Source organism: Microchirus variegatus, assembly GCF_963457635.1.
Source record: "Microchirus variegatus genome assembly, chromosome: 12".
NCBI lineage: Eukaryota > Metazoa > Chordata > Actinopteri > Pleuronectiformes > Soleidae > Microchirus > Microchirus variegatus.
This window is the reverse complement of record NC_139813.1, coordinates 13,286,905-13,301,331: the sequence shown is the minus strand read 5'-3', so window position 1 is coordinate 13,301,331 and position 14,427 is coordinate 13,286,905. Positions and strand designations below refer to the sequence as shown.

The 14,427-nt window shown below is 38.9% G+C and overlaps 2 protein-coding genes across 2 annotated transcripts; both read right to left on the bottom strand.

The window, feature by feature from the left end:
• Positions 1 to 1,571: 1,571 nt before the first annotated feature.
• LOC310934936 (heat shock protein HSP 90-alpha) lies at positions 1,572 to 7,680 on the bottom strand. The gene is made up of 11 exons (XM_083898741.1): positions 7,575 to 7,680; positions 5,636 to 5,785; positions 4,993 to 5,359; positions 4,770 to 4,903; positions 3,471 to 3,791; positions 3,194 to 3,359; positions 2,858 to 3,048; positions 2,599 to 2,746; positions 2,213 to 2,481; positions 1,800 to 2,133; positions 1,572 to 1,700 (listed from the first exon to the last, which is right to left on the bottom strand). Exons 2-11 carry the CDS (start codon positions 5,783 to 5,785, stop codon positions 1,588 to 1,590), a joined length of 2,193 nt encoding a protein of 730 aa, XP_083754867.1. The 5' UTR covers positions 7,575 to 7,680; the 3' UTR covers positions 1,572 to 1,587.
• Positions 7,681 to 8,564: 884 nt separating this feature from the next.
• On the bottom strand, positions 8,565 to 12,971 carry hsp90aa1.1 (heat shock protein 90, alpha (cytosolic), class A member 1, tandem duplicate 1). The gene is made up of 11 exons (XM_083898740.1): positions 12,830 to 12,971; positions 11,800 to 11,949; positions 11,344 to 11,710; positions 11,116 to 11,249; positions 10,708 to 11,013; positions 10,452 to 10,617; positions 10,128 to 10,318; positions 9,889 to 10,036; positions 9,511 to 9,779; positions 9,087 to 9,420; positions 8,565 to 8,989 (listed from the first exon to the last, which is right to left on the bottom strand). The coding sequence occupies exons 2-11, from the start codon at positions 11,947 to 11,949 to the stop codon at positions 8,880 to 8,882; spliced, it is 2,175 nt and encodes a 724-aa protein (XP_083754866.1). The 5' UTR covers positions 12,830 to 12,971; the 3' UTR covers positions 8,565 to 8,879.
• Between the last annotated feature and the right edge of the window lie 1,456 nt (positions 12,972 to 14,427).

The window sequence follows — 14,427 nt, the reverse complement described above, 5'->3', positions numbered from 1 at the left end:
ATCGCAAGGAAAAGAAAATTCAGTTGCATTTACTCCTTCAGAATTACACTCAGGAACCCAGGTATGGAGGACAGACCTGACATATCAATAATTAAATAAATCCATAAAGTATGTAAAGTATGTTTTTTTTTTATGTACTTATGTATTTATTTACATTTATTTATATATTTATTTATTTATTCCTGTATATATTTATTTATTGATTGATATGTCAGGTTTCGTCCTCCATACCCAGGAACACTCAAGAGTAGAAAAACAAAAACACCTTTATCAAAACACAATACAAACAACTAATATTGTGTAAAATTGAGTTAATGAATATTAAGAAAAAAAACAAAAACATTTCGCATTAAATATAGAACTTGGTATAAATTATAATAAGCAACTGGGAATTTGCTCAGTGGTATACATAAAGATAAAGATGGATACATAATATAAGGAACATACAATAGAAAATACTTATTTACAACAGAGTGAATATCATTTAAAACAAACATCAGTGCAAAATGAGACCCAGTGCAAAAGTAGTGCACTATGAATACTACATTCTGTCAAGACAGAGAGTAGCTATTGTCTGTGCAGTATGGAGCTGTGCATTCAGTCAAAACAGAAATTAGGAGGCTTGAGTAGCAGTTTATGGGGTCAAAGGTGACAGACAGACAGGGCACAGTTGTGGCAGATGATTGCACCTTTGCTTCTTGTTGAAGAGATCGGCTGCAGAGGTTTGTATTGGTCCTCAACAGCCTCTTTCCAGAGGGAAATATGACCCTTTTATAACTCATTTGAAATTCTGACATATAATTGTATAATAGTGTGCACATATAATGCACAAAAAGCAGTTTAAAATATAATCCAACTGTCAAACCCACATGGCTCAGAAGAGCAGTTACAGTAGCAGCAAAGAATGAATTCACAATATATAGCAAATGGATTTTGTTATTGCAAAAACGAGTGTGTGGGATGAGTCTATCACTGAACATGCTTCTGTGTTGGACAAGCAACACCTCCCACCCATCCATGGTGTTGCATAGCTCTAGATGAGCCACACACTACAAGACTGGCTGTAGTAACACCCATATATTGATGCTTATGATAGATTTACACTATAAAATGCATGGTACCATCCATCAACATAACCCAAATCAGTCAAAGTGTGTGATCGCCATACCGTGCAAATGCTGCTCAGTAACAAAGAGCCCACTGAGCCCTGAAAATATTACCTCTATACAAGTTTATTTTGTCACTCACATTTGTTATAAACCATTTAAGGATGACAAAAGGAAGCTTGTTAACATGAACCTTTATTTATGGGTCCCACCATTTTTAAGAACGGTATCAATTTTCAAATATTTACAATTAATGTGAGAACACACAAAAACATTGGAAAGTCAATAAATACAAAAACAAATAGTAATTGACAAAACTTATGATACAAAACCTAACAACTTAAAAAATAGATCTGAATGGAATTGATCTGAACTGCATATGGTTAATATGCAGTTAGATACAGAGAAGTTGGTCAAAAAGAGGTTGAGTGGAGGACATGTTTTTAACTTGACTTTACTGTACTCTACTAAAGAAAGAGGCCTAATCCACCTCCTCCATCCTAGAAGTGTCATCATCTTCACCTTCAAGAGGGGGCATTTCTTCAGTGGGAGCAGGTGTGGCTTCCTCTGGTGTCATATCATCTTCATCAATACCTGGAGAAGAGGTAATAAATCAGGGTTAGGAGACATGCAGTGTGTGATTCATTAACAACCATAAGTCATTTGCAAAAACATTGTGCAACAGACACTAACCGAGACCCAGCTTGATCATTCTGTAGATGCGATTTGAGTGGGTCTGAGGGTCATCCAGACTGAATCCTGAGGAGAGCAGGGCGGTCTCGAAGAGCAGGATGACCAGATCCTTCACAGACTTGTCATTCTTATCAGCCTCTGCCTTCTGCCTCAGTGTCTCCACAATGGGGTGTTCAGGGTTGATCTCAAGGTGCTTTTTAGCAGCCATGTAGCCCATTGTGGAGTTGTCTCTCAGGGCCTGGGCCTTCATGATTCTCTCCATGTTGGCCGTCCAACCGTAGGTGCTGGTTACGATGCAGCATGGGGAAGAGACAAGGCGGTTCGAGACAGTGACCTGTGTGAAAGTAGATAATTAATATCCCAAATGCACAATTATGGTTATACATTCATAACTCATTTATTGATCTGCTCACCTTCTCCACCTTCTTCTCCAAGATGTCTTTCATGATCTTGCACAGGTTCTCAAACTGAGACTTTTTCTCCTCCTGTTTCTTCTTCTCGTCCTCATCCTCTGGCAGCTCCAGGCCTTCTTTGGTCACTGAAACCAGGTTTTTGCCCTCAAATTCCTTCAGCTGCTGGACACAGTACTCATCAATTGGCTCGATCATGTAAATGACCTCCAGGCCGGCTTTGCGCAAACGCTCCACAAAGGCAGAGTTGGCCACCTGGTCTTTGGTTTCACCTGAGATACAAACATGGAAACGTTATAATTTATGTAATATCACAGTAACTCTATTCACTTGATTTTAAAATGCTTCTTTATATTTATATTGTTCATATAGATGAAGCGCATCCTCACCTGTGATATAATAGATGTGTTTTTGGTTATCTTTCATACGTGTGACATAGTCCTTCAGAGAAACCATCTCATCTCCAGAGGATGAGGTGTAGTAGCACAGCAGTTCAGACAGCTTCTTCCTGTTCTGCGAGTCCTCATGGATACCAAGCTAAGAATAGGGAGAAAACATTATCAGGTGTTATTACTCTGGGTTTAACTCAAGGTGGCTGCCAATAGTTTTTAAGGGACAAGATAAGAACAACCTGCAGATGACACTGACCTTGATGTTCTTGGAGAACTGCTCATAGTATTTTTTGTAGTTATCCTTGTCCTCAGCAAGCTCCATGAAAAGTTCCAGACACTTCTTGACCAGGTTCTTGCGGATGACCTTCAGGATCTTGCTCTGCTGCAGCATCTCTCTGGAGATGTTCAGGGGCAGATCCTCTGAGTCCACCACACCTTTGATGAAATCTAATGGGATGCATATAACACCCTGGTCAATAAATTCACATAACTGAGATGACAGATGCATTTTCTTTATATTACAGCATAAGTATTGATTTATTTAGGAACAAATGGAGAAGCTATTAAATTCCACACTCGGGCTGATACTCACTGAGGTACTCAGGGATGAGCTCATCACAGTTGTCCATGATGAAGACCCTGCGCACGTAGAGCTTAATGTTGTTCTTTTTCTTCTTGTTCTCAAAGAGGTCAAAGGGAGCGCGCCGAGGCACAAAGAGCAGGGCACGGAATTCCAGCTGACCCTCGACCGAAAAGTGCTATTGAGAAAATAAGTTGAGATTCTAGTAATTTTCCAAATTTGTTTATAATAATATTACAATGACAACAACTTAAATATTTAAAAGAAAAATCATCACTGTGACAGCTACCTTGACAGCCAGGTGCTCCTCCCAGTCATTGGTCAGACTCTTGTAGAACTCTCCATACTCCTCATTAGTGATGTCATCTGGGTTACGGGTCCACAGAGGCTTGGTTTTATTCAGCTCCTCCTGGTCAATGTACTTCTCCTTGATCTTCTTCTTTTTCTTCTTTTTGTCTGAACATTTGTCGTGGTCATGCTCATCATCTGACCCAACATCCTCAATCTCTGGCTTTTCCTCGTCCTTTTCCTCTTCTTCATCCTTGTCTTTCTCTTTCTCTTCCTCCTCTGCCTCATCATCACTCACTTCCTTGTCACGCTCTTTCTCCACCTGATGAAAATACACTTGTTAGCCAAAGGTTGAAACAGCTAACAACTGACCAACTACCCTTTAAACTAGCCTACGCTGTCGGGGGCCGACAGCAAGGGGTATATCCACGAACTTGTCCAATCCTCAACTTTCCAATATACCCAAAGTATACGCACTCACACCTGCCACTAACTGTTTTAATTAATTATTAATAAATTCAACAAAATAACTGTTAAATATTATGATATAATGCTGACTACACTTTATACATGTTCAAAGTATCCATATAAAGTCTATATTGAACACAGAATACCTGAACTCATACATTTCTCTCTAGTTTTTAATAAAACTAGTTAACCTATTATATCTTGTTAAATATTATGAATATTAAAATGCTAACCACACCTGCCATATCTTCAAAGTGTCCAAATTTCATAAAAAAGCATACACTATGTTTAATCAATTTCATGAAAAAGCATACAATATGCTCAAACTTTCCATTCAATGCATTAATAAAGAAATGGAGGCTTAACTATTTTTTATATGATAATAAATAAATGTATATTATAATGTAATAAATATTATGAAAAAGTGCTAAATAAACCCATGATATCCTCAATGTGTCCAAATGAGCTCAATAATAGAGAAAAAATGCCTCAACTATTTTTTCTGTGTTCACTAATAAGTTAACTAGTTAACTTATTATGTAACTATTACCAATCATAGCCAAAGTAATAATGATTGTACTTGTAGATAGTTGTTACATGAATCATTGTACAACATTTGAAGGCAATATCTCCAACAGTCTGGAAGATAAAGCCGAAAAATGTGTTTTTAGCATATATTATGGATATTATATGCTATTATATATTAGGATATTATGGAATCGGTCTCGATAATTAATTGCCACTGTGATATTATTTATTTATCTATTGCAGGTACATCTGAAAGCAGATTTACACTTTTAAAAATGTGTGAATGATTAAAAGGAGTACATACAAACAGTGTGATGGGGTAGCCAATAAACTGTGAGTGCTTCTTCACTATCTCTTTGACTCTTCGCTCCTCCAGGTATTCTGTCTGGTCTTCCTTCAGGTGCAGGATCACCATGGTGCCACGACCTATTGGCTCAGCTGCATGGGGATAAGAGACGTTTTTATCTGTATATGAATTCAATGTTCCATAACTTCCAAAACAAAAGCAGTTCCAGTGAATTACTTACCGTTGTCTACTTTGACAGTGAATGAGCCACCAGCAGAGGATTCCCATGCGTACTGCTCGTCGTCGTTGTGCTTGGTGATGACTGTCACCCTATCAGCCACCAGGTAGGCAGAGTAAAAACCAACACCAAACTGACCAATCATGGAGATGTCGGCTCCAGCCTGCAGAGCCTCCATGAAAGCCTTGGTGCCCGATTTTGCAATTGTGCCCAGATTATTAATCAGGTCAGCCTTGGTCATGCCGATACCTGTATCAATCAGGGTCAGGGTGCGTTCTTCCTTGTTGGGAATTACTTCAATTTTGAGGTCTTTGCCACTGTCCAGTTTGGAGGGGTCCGTGAGACTCTCATAGCGGATTTTGTCCAGCGCCTAGAGGGAAAAAATGTCAACATATTTGATAGAAATGCTGCACCTTTTCAATTGTTTAGTACTTGGTATTTATCAGCATATCTTATATGGTCATAAAATATAATATGAAACAAGCTCCATTTACATGTTTTGCACAACCTTCAAGGAATCATCATCATCTATAGACTTGTTTTTTTTTTACTAACTTACATCTGAGGAGTTGGAGATAATCTCCCTAAGATATAGGTGTGTTAAAAATATGTAAGTGTATATAGTTTGTGTTACAATTTTACTTACATCTGAGGAGTTGGAGATGAGTTCTCTAAGGAAGATCTCTTTATTTGAATAAAAAGTGTTGATGATCAGGGACATCAGCTGAGCAATCTCAGCCTGGAATGCAAAGGTCTCTGGCTCCTCCTCCATTGGTTGGTCATGTGCCTCAGGCATCTAAAGAGGAGACAAACATGCATTTAACAGACAGCTGACATTTTCTTTATATTTGCACACTGTTTTCCATTTGTTCTCAATTTATTTAACAAACAAAAAAGAAATTTAACAGGCCTTTCTGCTGGATTGTGTTAATTAGTCTGTGGTAGGGCTGCAACTACTGATTCTTTTCATAATCAAATAACCCTTTTATTATATGTTCTATTGTATTATTTGGTCTATAGAATGACAACATGGATTCCACAACATCTTCAAATGTTTCGTTTTGTCCACAGTCCAAAGATAATGTGTTTTCGAGTTACATATTTCTCTCGTTACTGTGTTGATTTAAAAAAAAAAAAAAATGCTCTATAAATAAAGTGGATTGGATTAGTTACTATGGACCCACAAGACACCACAAACCATTATCAAATTGGTTGGTGATTCATTTAATATTCAATTAATCATTGCAGCTGCGGCACAGTGTGAGTCACTACACAGTCAGACCCATATTAAGCACTGTAATATATTATGATAATATAAGTACACCTTACAATATTTTATTTTAAAACACACACACAATCCCAATAACTGCCCTAGTGCTAAATCAGCAAATCTGTTAGAGTACAAATATTTCTTACACATCCCTGAGATTACACAATGTAGATCTGTTCATACTGTTGACTAACTAGGTGCCCCTACAAGGTTATTAGATTATTAGAAGCATGTTTAGCTCACACATAGACAGGTGGTGTGACAGACTGCCCAGGTCTACTCACTGTTCCACCTCACTATAATCCATCTCTGGGAAAGGGGACTTGAGCCACCTGCTTCATCCAAGTCATTTATTATTTGAACATTTGCAAGAGCATTAAATATATATATATATATATATATATATATATATATATATATATATATATATATATATATATGAGGATGGTAATGTGAATGTTGTATTTGACACAATTTCAAAATCTAGATTTTGTTTAGTTTATATTTAAAAAATTACAAGTGACATCTTAGTGGTGTTAATTAATAGAAATCTGTTCAACCAAGTACAAATAGTACATGTACAAAAAGAACCGCACAATCCTCCTGTTTTTGGCATGACTGTTTAATGAATCAGAGCGTTGCAGGTGGCTAGAATTACAGATTATAATCAACTGAAATGACTCCACCTGTCGGTTTCATGGGCGTAGTGCAAGTTTCTAGAAAGTACCAAGCAGGAACTGTAGCAGTTTCCACAATACATTTAAAAGAAAACTCCTCCTCTTAAACATTTGAGAATGAACTGTGAATTGGATTCTTAAATGATCTTACACTGAATCAAATGACCTGTGGGACACGGGCCGTTTCTATATTACAGCTTAATTACATGAGGAAATCTGATTAGGCTTCACTTAGTTGAGCGCCTACTTATAATAACTCCTGTCAATCAAGTGCATCATGAATGCACCATGTGGTCCATGTAGCAACGGTAGTATCGTTAACTAAGATAATGCTGGGAAATGATTACTAAGTTAATGAGGGTGACATTGATTTTCCTTGGAAACGTCTCGTGATTATGTCAATAAACACGATATGAACCTGTCTGAAAATGATAGGCCTGTGATTAATTATTATCATAACAATATTACATCGTGTACATTCCTTATGCTAATACGTTATACAACGTCTGCTTCAATGCTATCCGGCTAAATGACATCCATATAACAACTAAGCTAACAAAAATTGTTAAAGTGATGTTATGTTCTTATCGTTTGGCATCTCCTCTGTAATTATAAACGTGTGTATTTTATTCACTTACCGTGTTCTTCGGTGTTGCAGCGAAAAACTTCGGCGTGGGGTTCGTCTTTGAAGTCGGTGGAAAACGGGTTGTCAAAGTGGGAGAAGTGCTGCTTTATTAGAAGTCTTCTCCCCCCTGAGCAATAGAGAATTAACCAACTTGAGCTTCCAGAACCATCTGGAATCTTCCTCGCAAAAGCTCGGCCGGTGGCTTCTGATTGGCCCGCTGTGCTGTCAATCACGGCGTGTGCACGCCTCCTTTGCTTCTTATTGGCTGAGGAGGCCGGATTAAAGGAGGGAGCTCTGTGCACCGTGTACCAGCCGGTTGTATGCAAACTAGTGTGTGTGTGTGTGTGTGTGGGGGGGGGGGTGTGTCGAAAATTCCAGAACTGAACATAATAACCATGACAGACAGGTTTTATGAGTGCATTCCAAATGTCTGCACTATCTATCTACAACATATTAATAATGTTCTGTTAAGCCATAAAGGTGCATTATGTAATAAATCTAAAGCAACTGGCAATAAAATCCTATCCTAATCATATAACAAACTGAACTCACCAACAACAACAGTACAGCCAAAATATTTACATTAAAAAATGTATTTTGCAGACTGCAAATCATGTTTATGTTTTGAAATCATGTTTTGGCATGTGTCTCAGCTGCCGCGCAACCATGGGTTGCCAGTTACATCAAAAAGCGAAACCTAAAAGACCTCTGTATTTTGAATTTGAATGTAGTAACCGTTTTTGGCCACATTCTTACATATGGCACCTTTAACTTACAGTACAGAACATTACATTTTATTGGAAGATTATGCCTTTAATCTCAGATGGTCCACATGTTCTAGAACAAGGTTTGTAAATATGCATTTGGTGGGGGGAAAAGTTCATTTAACAATTAGAAATATATGTATTTCAAGTCCTTTGTAATTTCAGACATTATTGGTGAGAATATTAACAAACAAAGCCATGAATTACAGCAAGCAATAGACTCAGTCAGACTACAAATCTAGTTCTGAATGAATTTTATTCCAAATCAGAATCTATTTAATATAAAATGTAACCGTTACAAAAAGAGAATTCCCAGTGACTTTACATTAATCTTAATCGTTGTCAGTAGTACCGTATGTGCAGCTGAAATAATGTAGATTCATCTACACTGTGGTCTGAATTAAATTAACCTGTATTGTCCTGTTATTGCAGCTTAAGAAATTTTTGTTTTGTGAAAATGAATTGGCTGTTTGAAAAGGCGATATACTGTATATTACAAAAATTTAAAAAAAGAAAAAAGAAAGAAAAAAGCAGGAAAAGTACACTGGGTCTTTTTAGTCAACTTCCTCCATTCTTGATGTGTCATCATCACCCTCCAGGACTGGCATGTCTTCATCAGCAGGCTGAATGAGGTCTTCAACAGCAGAATCGTCATCATCAATTCCTGAAAGTGGTAATTTATTAGCAAACAGACACTTTCAATAAGAAGAATCATTCCACTTTTGGTCTGTGGTTGTCAAAAGCCACAGAGAAAAACTCACCAAGACCGAGCTTGATCATCCTGTAGATGCGGTTGGCGTGTGTCTGTGGGTCTTCCAGACTGAATCCTGAGGACAACAGGGCGGTCTCGAACAGGAGGATGACCAGGTCCTTAACAGCCTTGTCGTTCTTGTCGGCCTCTGCCTTCACCCTCAAGGTCTCAACGATCGGATGCATGGGGTTGATTTCAAGATGTTTCTTAGCTGTCATGTAGCCCATGGTGGAGTTATCCCTCAGGGCCTGAGACTTCATGATCCTCTCCATGTTGGCCGTCCAACCGTAGGTGCTGGTAACGATGCAGCAGGGGGAAGAGACCAGGCGGTTGGAGACAGTGACCTGTGTGAGGAGGTAAAGAAACAATAGCATCATCCTTTGTCCCAATTGGGTAAAATAGGGTAAAATAAATTATTCTGTCATCTCCATTACCTTTTCAATCTTCTTGTCAAGGATGTCCTTCATGATCTTGCAAAGGTTCTCAAACTTATTTTTGAGCTCCTCCTGTTTCTTCTTTTCATCCTCATCCTCTGGCAGCTCCAGACCTTCCTTGGTCACTGAGACCAGGTTCTTGCCATCGTACTCCTTCAGCTGCTGGACACAATACTCATCAATGGGCTCGATCATGTAGATGACCTCCAGGCCGGCTTTGCGAAGGCGCTCCACAAAGGCAGAGTTGGCCACCTGGTCTTTGGTCTCGCCTGTAAAATTCAGTGATTCAGATCAATCAAATCCACATCTTTATCATTAAATCACAAGTGCAAAGGAAATTGAAATGACCAGAAAGAATGAAAATCAAGAACAGCTCACCTGTGATGTAGTAGATGTGTTTCTGGTTTTCCTTCATGCGAGAAACATAGTCCTTCATGGAAATCATTTCATCTCCAGAGGCTGAGGTGTAGTAGCGCAGCATGTCAGACAGTTTCTTTCTGTTTTGTGAATCCTCGTGGATGCCAAGCTTAAATATGACACAAAACATTACTTCGAATGAAAATCAGCCGATGAATTTCAAATATTTATTCTAAAGAATTACGGTTAAAGAAACTTACCTTGATGTTCTTGGAGAACTGCTCATAGAACTTTTTGTAGTTGTCCTTGTCCTCGGAAAGCTCAGTGAAAAGCTCCATGCCCTTCTTGACCAGGTTCTTGCGGATGACCTTCAGGATCTTGCTCTGCTGCAGCATCTCTCTGGAGATGTTCAGGGGCAGATCCTCTGAGTCCACCACACCCTTGATGAAATCTGATTGAAGAAGATAAAAACTGTTTAGTTATACAAAACCAGACAAAAATCAATTTCTCAAAGGTGGAATGCATAGTTCAGTGTGATTTATAGTATGTTTATTATATTGTCACATTAATAATATGTTACTTACTGAGGTACTCTGGAATCAGCTCCTCACAGTTGTCCATGATAAAGACCCTGCGCACATAAAGCTTGATGTTGTTTCTCTTTTTCTTATTTTCAAAGAGGTCAAATGCAGCTCTTCTGGGAACAAATAGCAAGGCACGGAACTCCAGCTGACCCTCCACCGAGAAATGCTGCGCGTCAAGATAGAGATGTGATTTGTTAGCTTAAAAGTATAATATTATCTGATTATAACAAAGCATTGAAGTTGTCGTGTGGTATACCTTGACAGCGAGGTGGTCCTCCCAGTCGTTGGTGAGACTCTTGTAGAATTCTCCATATTCTTCATTGGTGATGTCATCGGGGTTGCGGGTCCAGATAGGTTTGGTCTTGTTCAGCTCCTGTGCATCCATATACTTCTCCTTGACCTTCTTCTTCCTCTTGTTCTGGCCGTCCTTTGAGTCCTCATCCTCATCAGAGCCGACATCCTCGATCTTTGGTTTGTCCTTGTCCTCAGCAGCCTCTTTCTCAACTTCCTCCTCCTTTTCTCCCTCCTCAAGGTCCACCTCTTTCTCCCTTGTCTTCTCCACCTTAAATTTATATAAAAAGGAGGACATTTATGAATTCAGGGTCACTCTCACTGTTTAGAAAAATGGTTCGGTCTTTGTTTGATTCTTCATATAAGAACTTACATAAAGAGTAATCGGGTAGCCAATGAACTGCGAGTGCTTCTTCACAACTTCTTTAACGCGCTTCTCCTCACAGTATTCTGTCTGATCCTCCTTGAGGTGAAGGGTGACTTTTGTGCCTCTGCCAATAGACTCTCCTAAAATCACCAATAAAATCAATGATGAGAACAATCAGTCAAATTAGTGCATTTTATTACATGGAGTAAGATTCTTTAGTGAAATAAAACGTACCGGTATCAGGTTTGACTGTGAACGAGCCTCCGGCTGCAGACTCCCAAATGTACTGCTCGTCGTCGTTGTGCTTGGTGATGACTGTCACCCTCTCAGCCACCAGGTAGGCAGAGTAGAAGCCAACACCAAACTGACCGATCATGGAGATGTCGGCTCCAGCCTGCAGAGCCTCCATGAAAGCCTTGGTGCCAGACTTGGCGATTGTGCCCAGGTTGTTGATCAGGTCAGCCTTGGTCATGCCGATACCTGTGTCCATCAGGGTCAGCGTGCGAGCGTGCAGGTCAGGCCTGATTTCAATCTTCAGCTCCTTGCAGGATTCAAGTCTGCTGGGGTCTGTCAAGCTTTCGTATCTAATTTTGTCCAAGGCCTGATCAGAAGAGATATAGGTGCGTTAAATATATGTGTACGTGTATATATGTGTGTTACAAATGTCGATGGAATGCTGATTTTACTTACATCTGAGGAGTTGGAGATGAGCTCTCTAAGGAAGATCTCTTTGTTTGAGTAGAATGTGTTGATGATAAGAGACATAAGCTGAGCAATCTCAGCCTGGAAGGCAAAGGTCTCCACTTCCTCCTCCATAACGTGTCCAGCGTTCTCAGGCATCTAAAGGAAAGCACATATGCTTAATAACATCTTATTAATTCATTGTAATAGCTCTTATAGTTGAACAGCTATTTTGCTCTAAAATAAAATTTTAATTCCTATGTTATCTTGGAAACAGTTTGCTGAAATATCTAAATTCTCTTGCTCCCTAATGTTGCTGACAGCCATGTGGCTTAAAGGGGGGGGGGGGGGGGGGTGAGCTACTGCTAATGCCAGACGAACACATGTCCCTTCTGTCAATCAAAGATGCCATTTGGGAATATGGGTGGAGCTCTGATGCTTTTCCCAACCCCCATGGTTGTTAACATGTGCCACCTTAGTGTTAAAGGAATGAATGCCAGTTTCAAACTAAAAAGATTAAAGGAAAAAGTGTTTTGATCCAGAGAGCAGTGAGGATCGTTTATTTATTTAAACTGGTATATGTCTGTAGCAGAACACTGTTCTATCATTACTTCATTTCCTTAGTAACACATGCATGACTTATGATTAATTAAAGGTAATATATGATCGATCAGTTTGCTTCCATCATGTTAATATTGTTTGCATTAAGATTCAAATGTGCCGCATTTGCTCCTTGTGCTGACTTTTTTTCCTTCTTGCCCAATCGCCATTGCTCTCACTCTCAGGGTCACCCTGCTTGCCATGTGCTCCTCATAATATAGACTCATTAAGATAGTGATGGTAAGAAGGCTACTATTCAACACTTTTAACTGATGTGTGTGTTACGTGTAATTTAATTAATTAGATCTTTTCTGGAACCATTTGAGCAAAAACATTGGTGTCTGTGACTTTGTTCCAAGCATTTAAGTTAACATTTTAGGAGTATTGCAAAAAAAGAAAGAAATACTGTAATATGTGATTTTAGTCATTCCAGTCTTACCTTGAGTTTGTGTCCTGTGACTTTTTGTTGATAGTTGTCCAATATCAAATCACTGAGCTTGTCTTCTCTTAGTGTAGAGGTCCAAGCATGTGCTGCGCTGCGCCTGTGTGTAGTAAGTCTCTCTGGTGTGTTCCAGTGAGTATCTTTGACTCTATGCAGACCTCATGACATGCCGGTGTCTTTTTATACTTCAGGGGTGGTTTCTAGAAGCTCCCATTCTGAAGCTTCTAGAAGATACGGCAGCAGGAGAGAGGGGGTCAGGGAAACGCCGGGAACGGGGGGTGGTGATTGAGACACCTAAAGTCTGTGTGTCCTTATAGGGGCACGGAGTCACAAGGAGTGCCTGTCACTCACAGCAAGAGCTTTCCTGATAGCTTGTCTAGCTGTTAGGCCCCAGACCCCCCTGTAAGCATCACAGCTGTGCACTGCCTTTGCCATCAGCTGCTGCTGCAGTGCTGGACATTCACATACACACCATAGGCTCCTTTCTTTTTTTGGCATGTAAAAGTGGAGTAAATGCAGAAGGTTTGACATCTTTTCAGACAGCTTGTGTGCTGTATAACCCTAACCCAGAGACGCAGAGACACAATTGGCCCTGGAATTTTATGGGCCAAAGAGGTTTGAGTCATACTGTGAAATATTACACATTCTTTGCACAAGGTCAATACCATGAAAATGTCATGGTGTTCATGAGTGGAAGCAGTCTTTTTTTGTTGTTGTTTTTGACATGTGAGACAGTATGAAAACACAGGCCTTTGTCTCATTTAATTGAATGATTTAATAATTAAAGAGCAAGTATTCACATGCTATTTAATTATGATATCAAGTTAAAATGAGATTCTAAGATGAAACAGAAACCATAAATGACAGAACTGTACACACTTTACAATCTGTATATGGTGCACATGGAAATATATGTCAATAATAATGTATTTCTGTAAAAATGTCCGTATTTGTCTTGTCATTGAGTCATTCATGTATTAATGTATTCATCCAATATTTTATTTATTTTTCATTTTTCGTCCTCCATACATAAACACAACCTTTATTACTATAGAAGACTACAGTGCACTGGTCTATGCTGGTGTCAGTGACTCCATCTGACCAGATGATGGCAGTATATTTCACTTGCCACATCTGTTACGTCATCCAAATGTTCCCAGTTAATAGGAGGACACTGTGTAAGGTGATATTTTCTTAAACAGTGATGCCAGGTTCCCCATAGTTGAAATAGTGTTCTGCATTAGAATGGTGAGTCTATGTTTGTGTGATACACACATGGATTCGTCTTGAATTTAGGATGGATAGTGGATATAAAGACTGTATCTAAGAACAGATATTATTTGAATAAAGTTATTATAATAAAGTTGTTTAGTTGCAGGGGTTTCATGATGTGAACCGTGTATCGTGTATTACTGTTGTATCCGTTTTAGTCTTCCAAATGGGTTGTTGTATTATTTTAGAATTGCATACTGTATATATCTTATCATATGTTTTCTACAAATGTAATATATTATATTTTATTGTTTATCTGCACGCTATTCCATGATTATTACAGCATTTTATTTTATGTAACAATCTTCAGTAGGATGTAGATG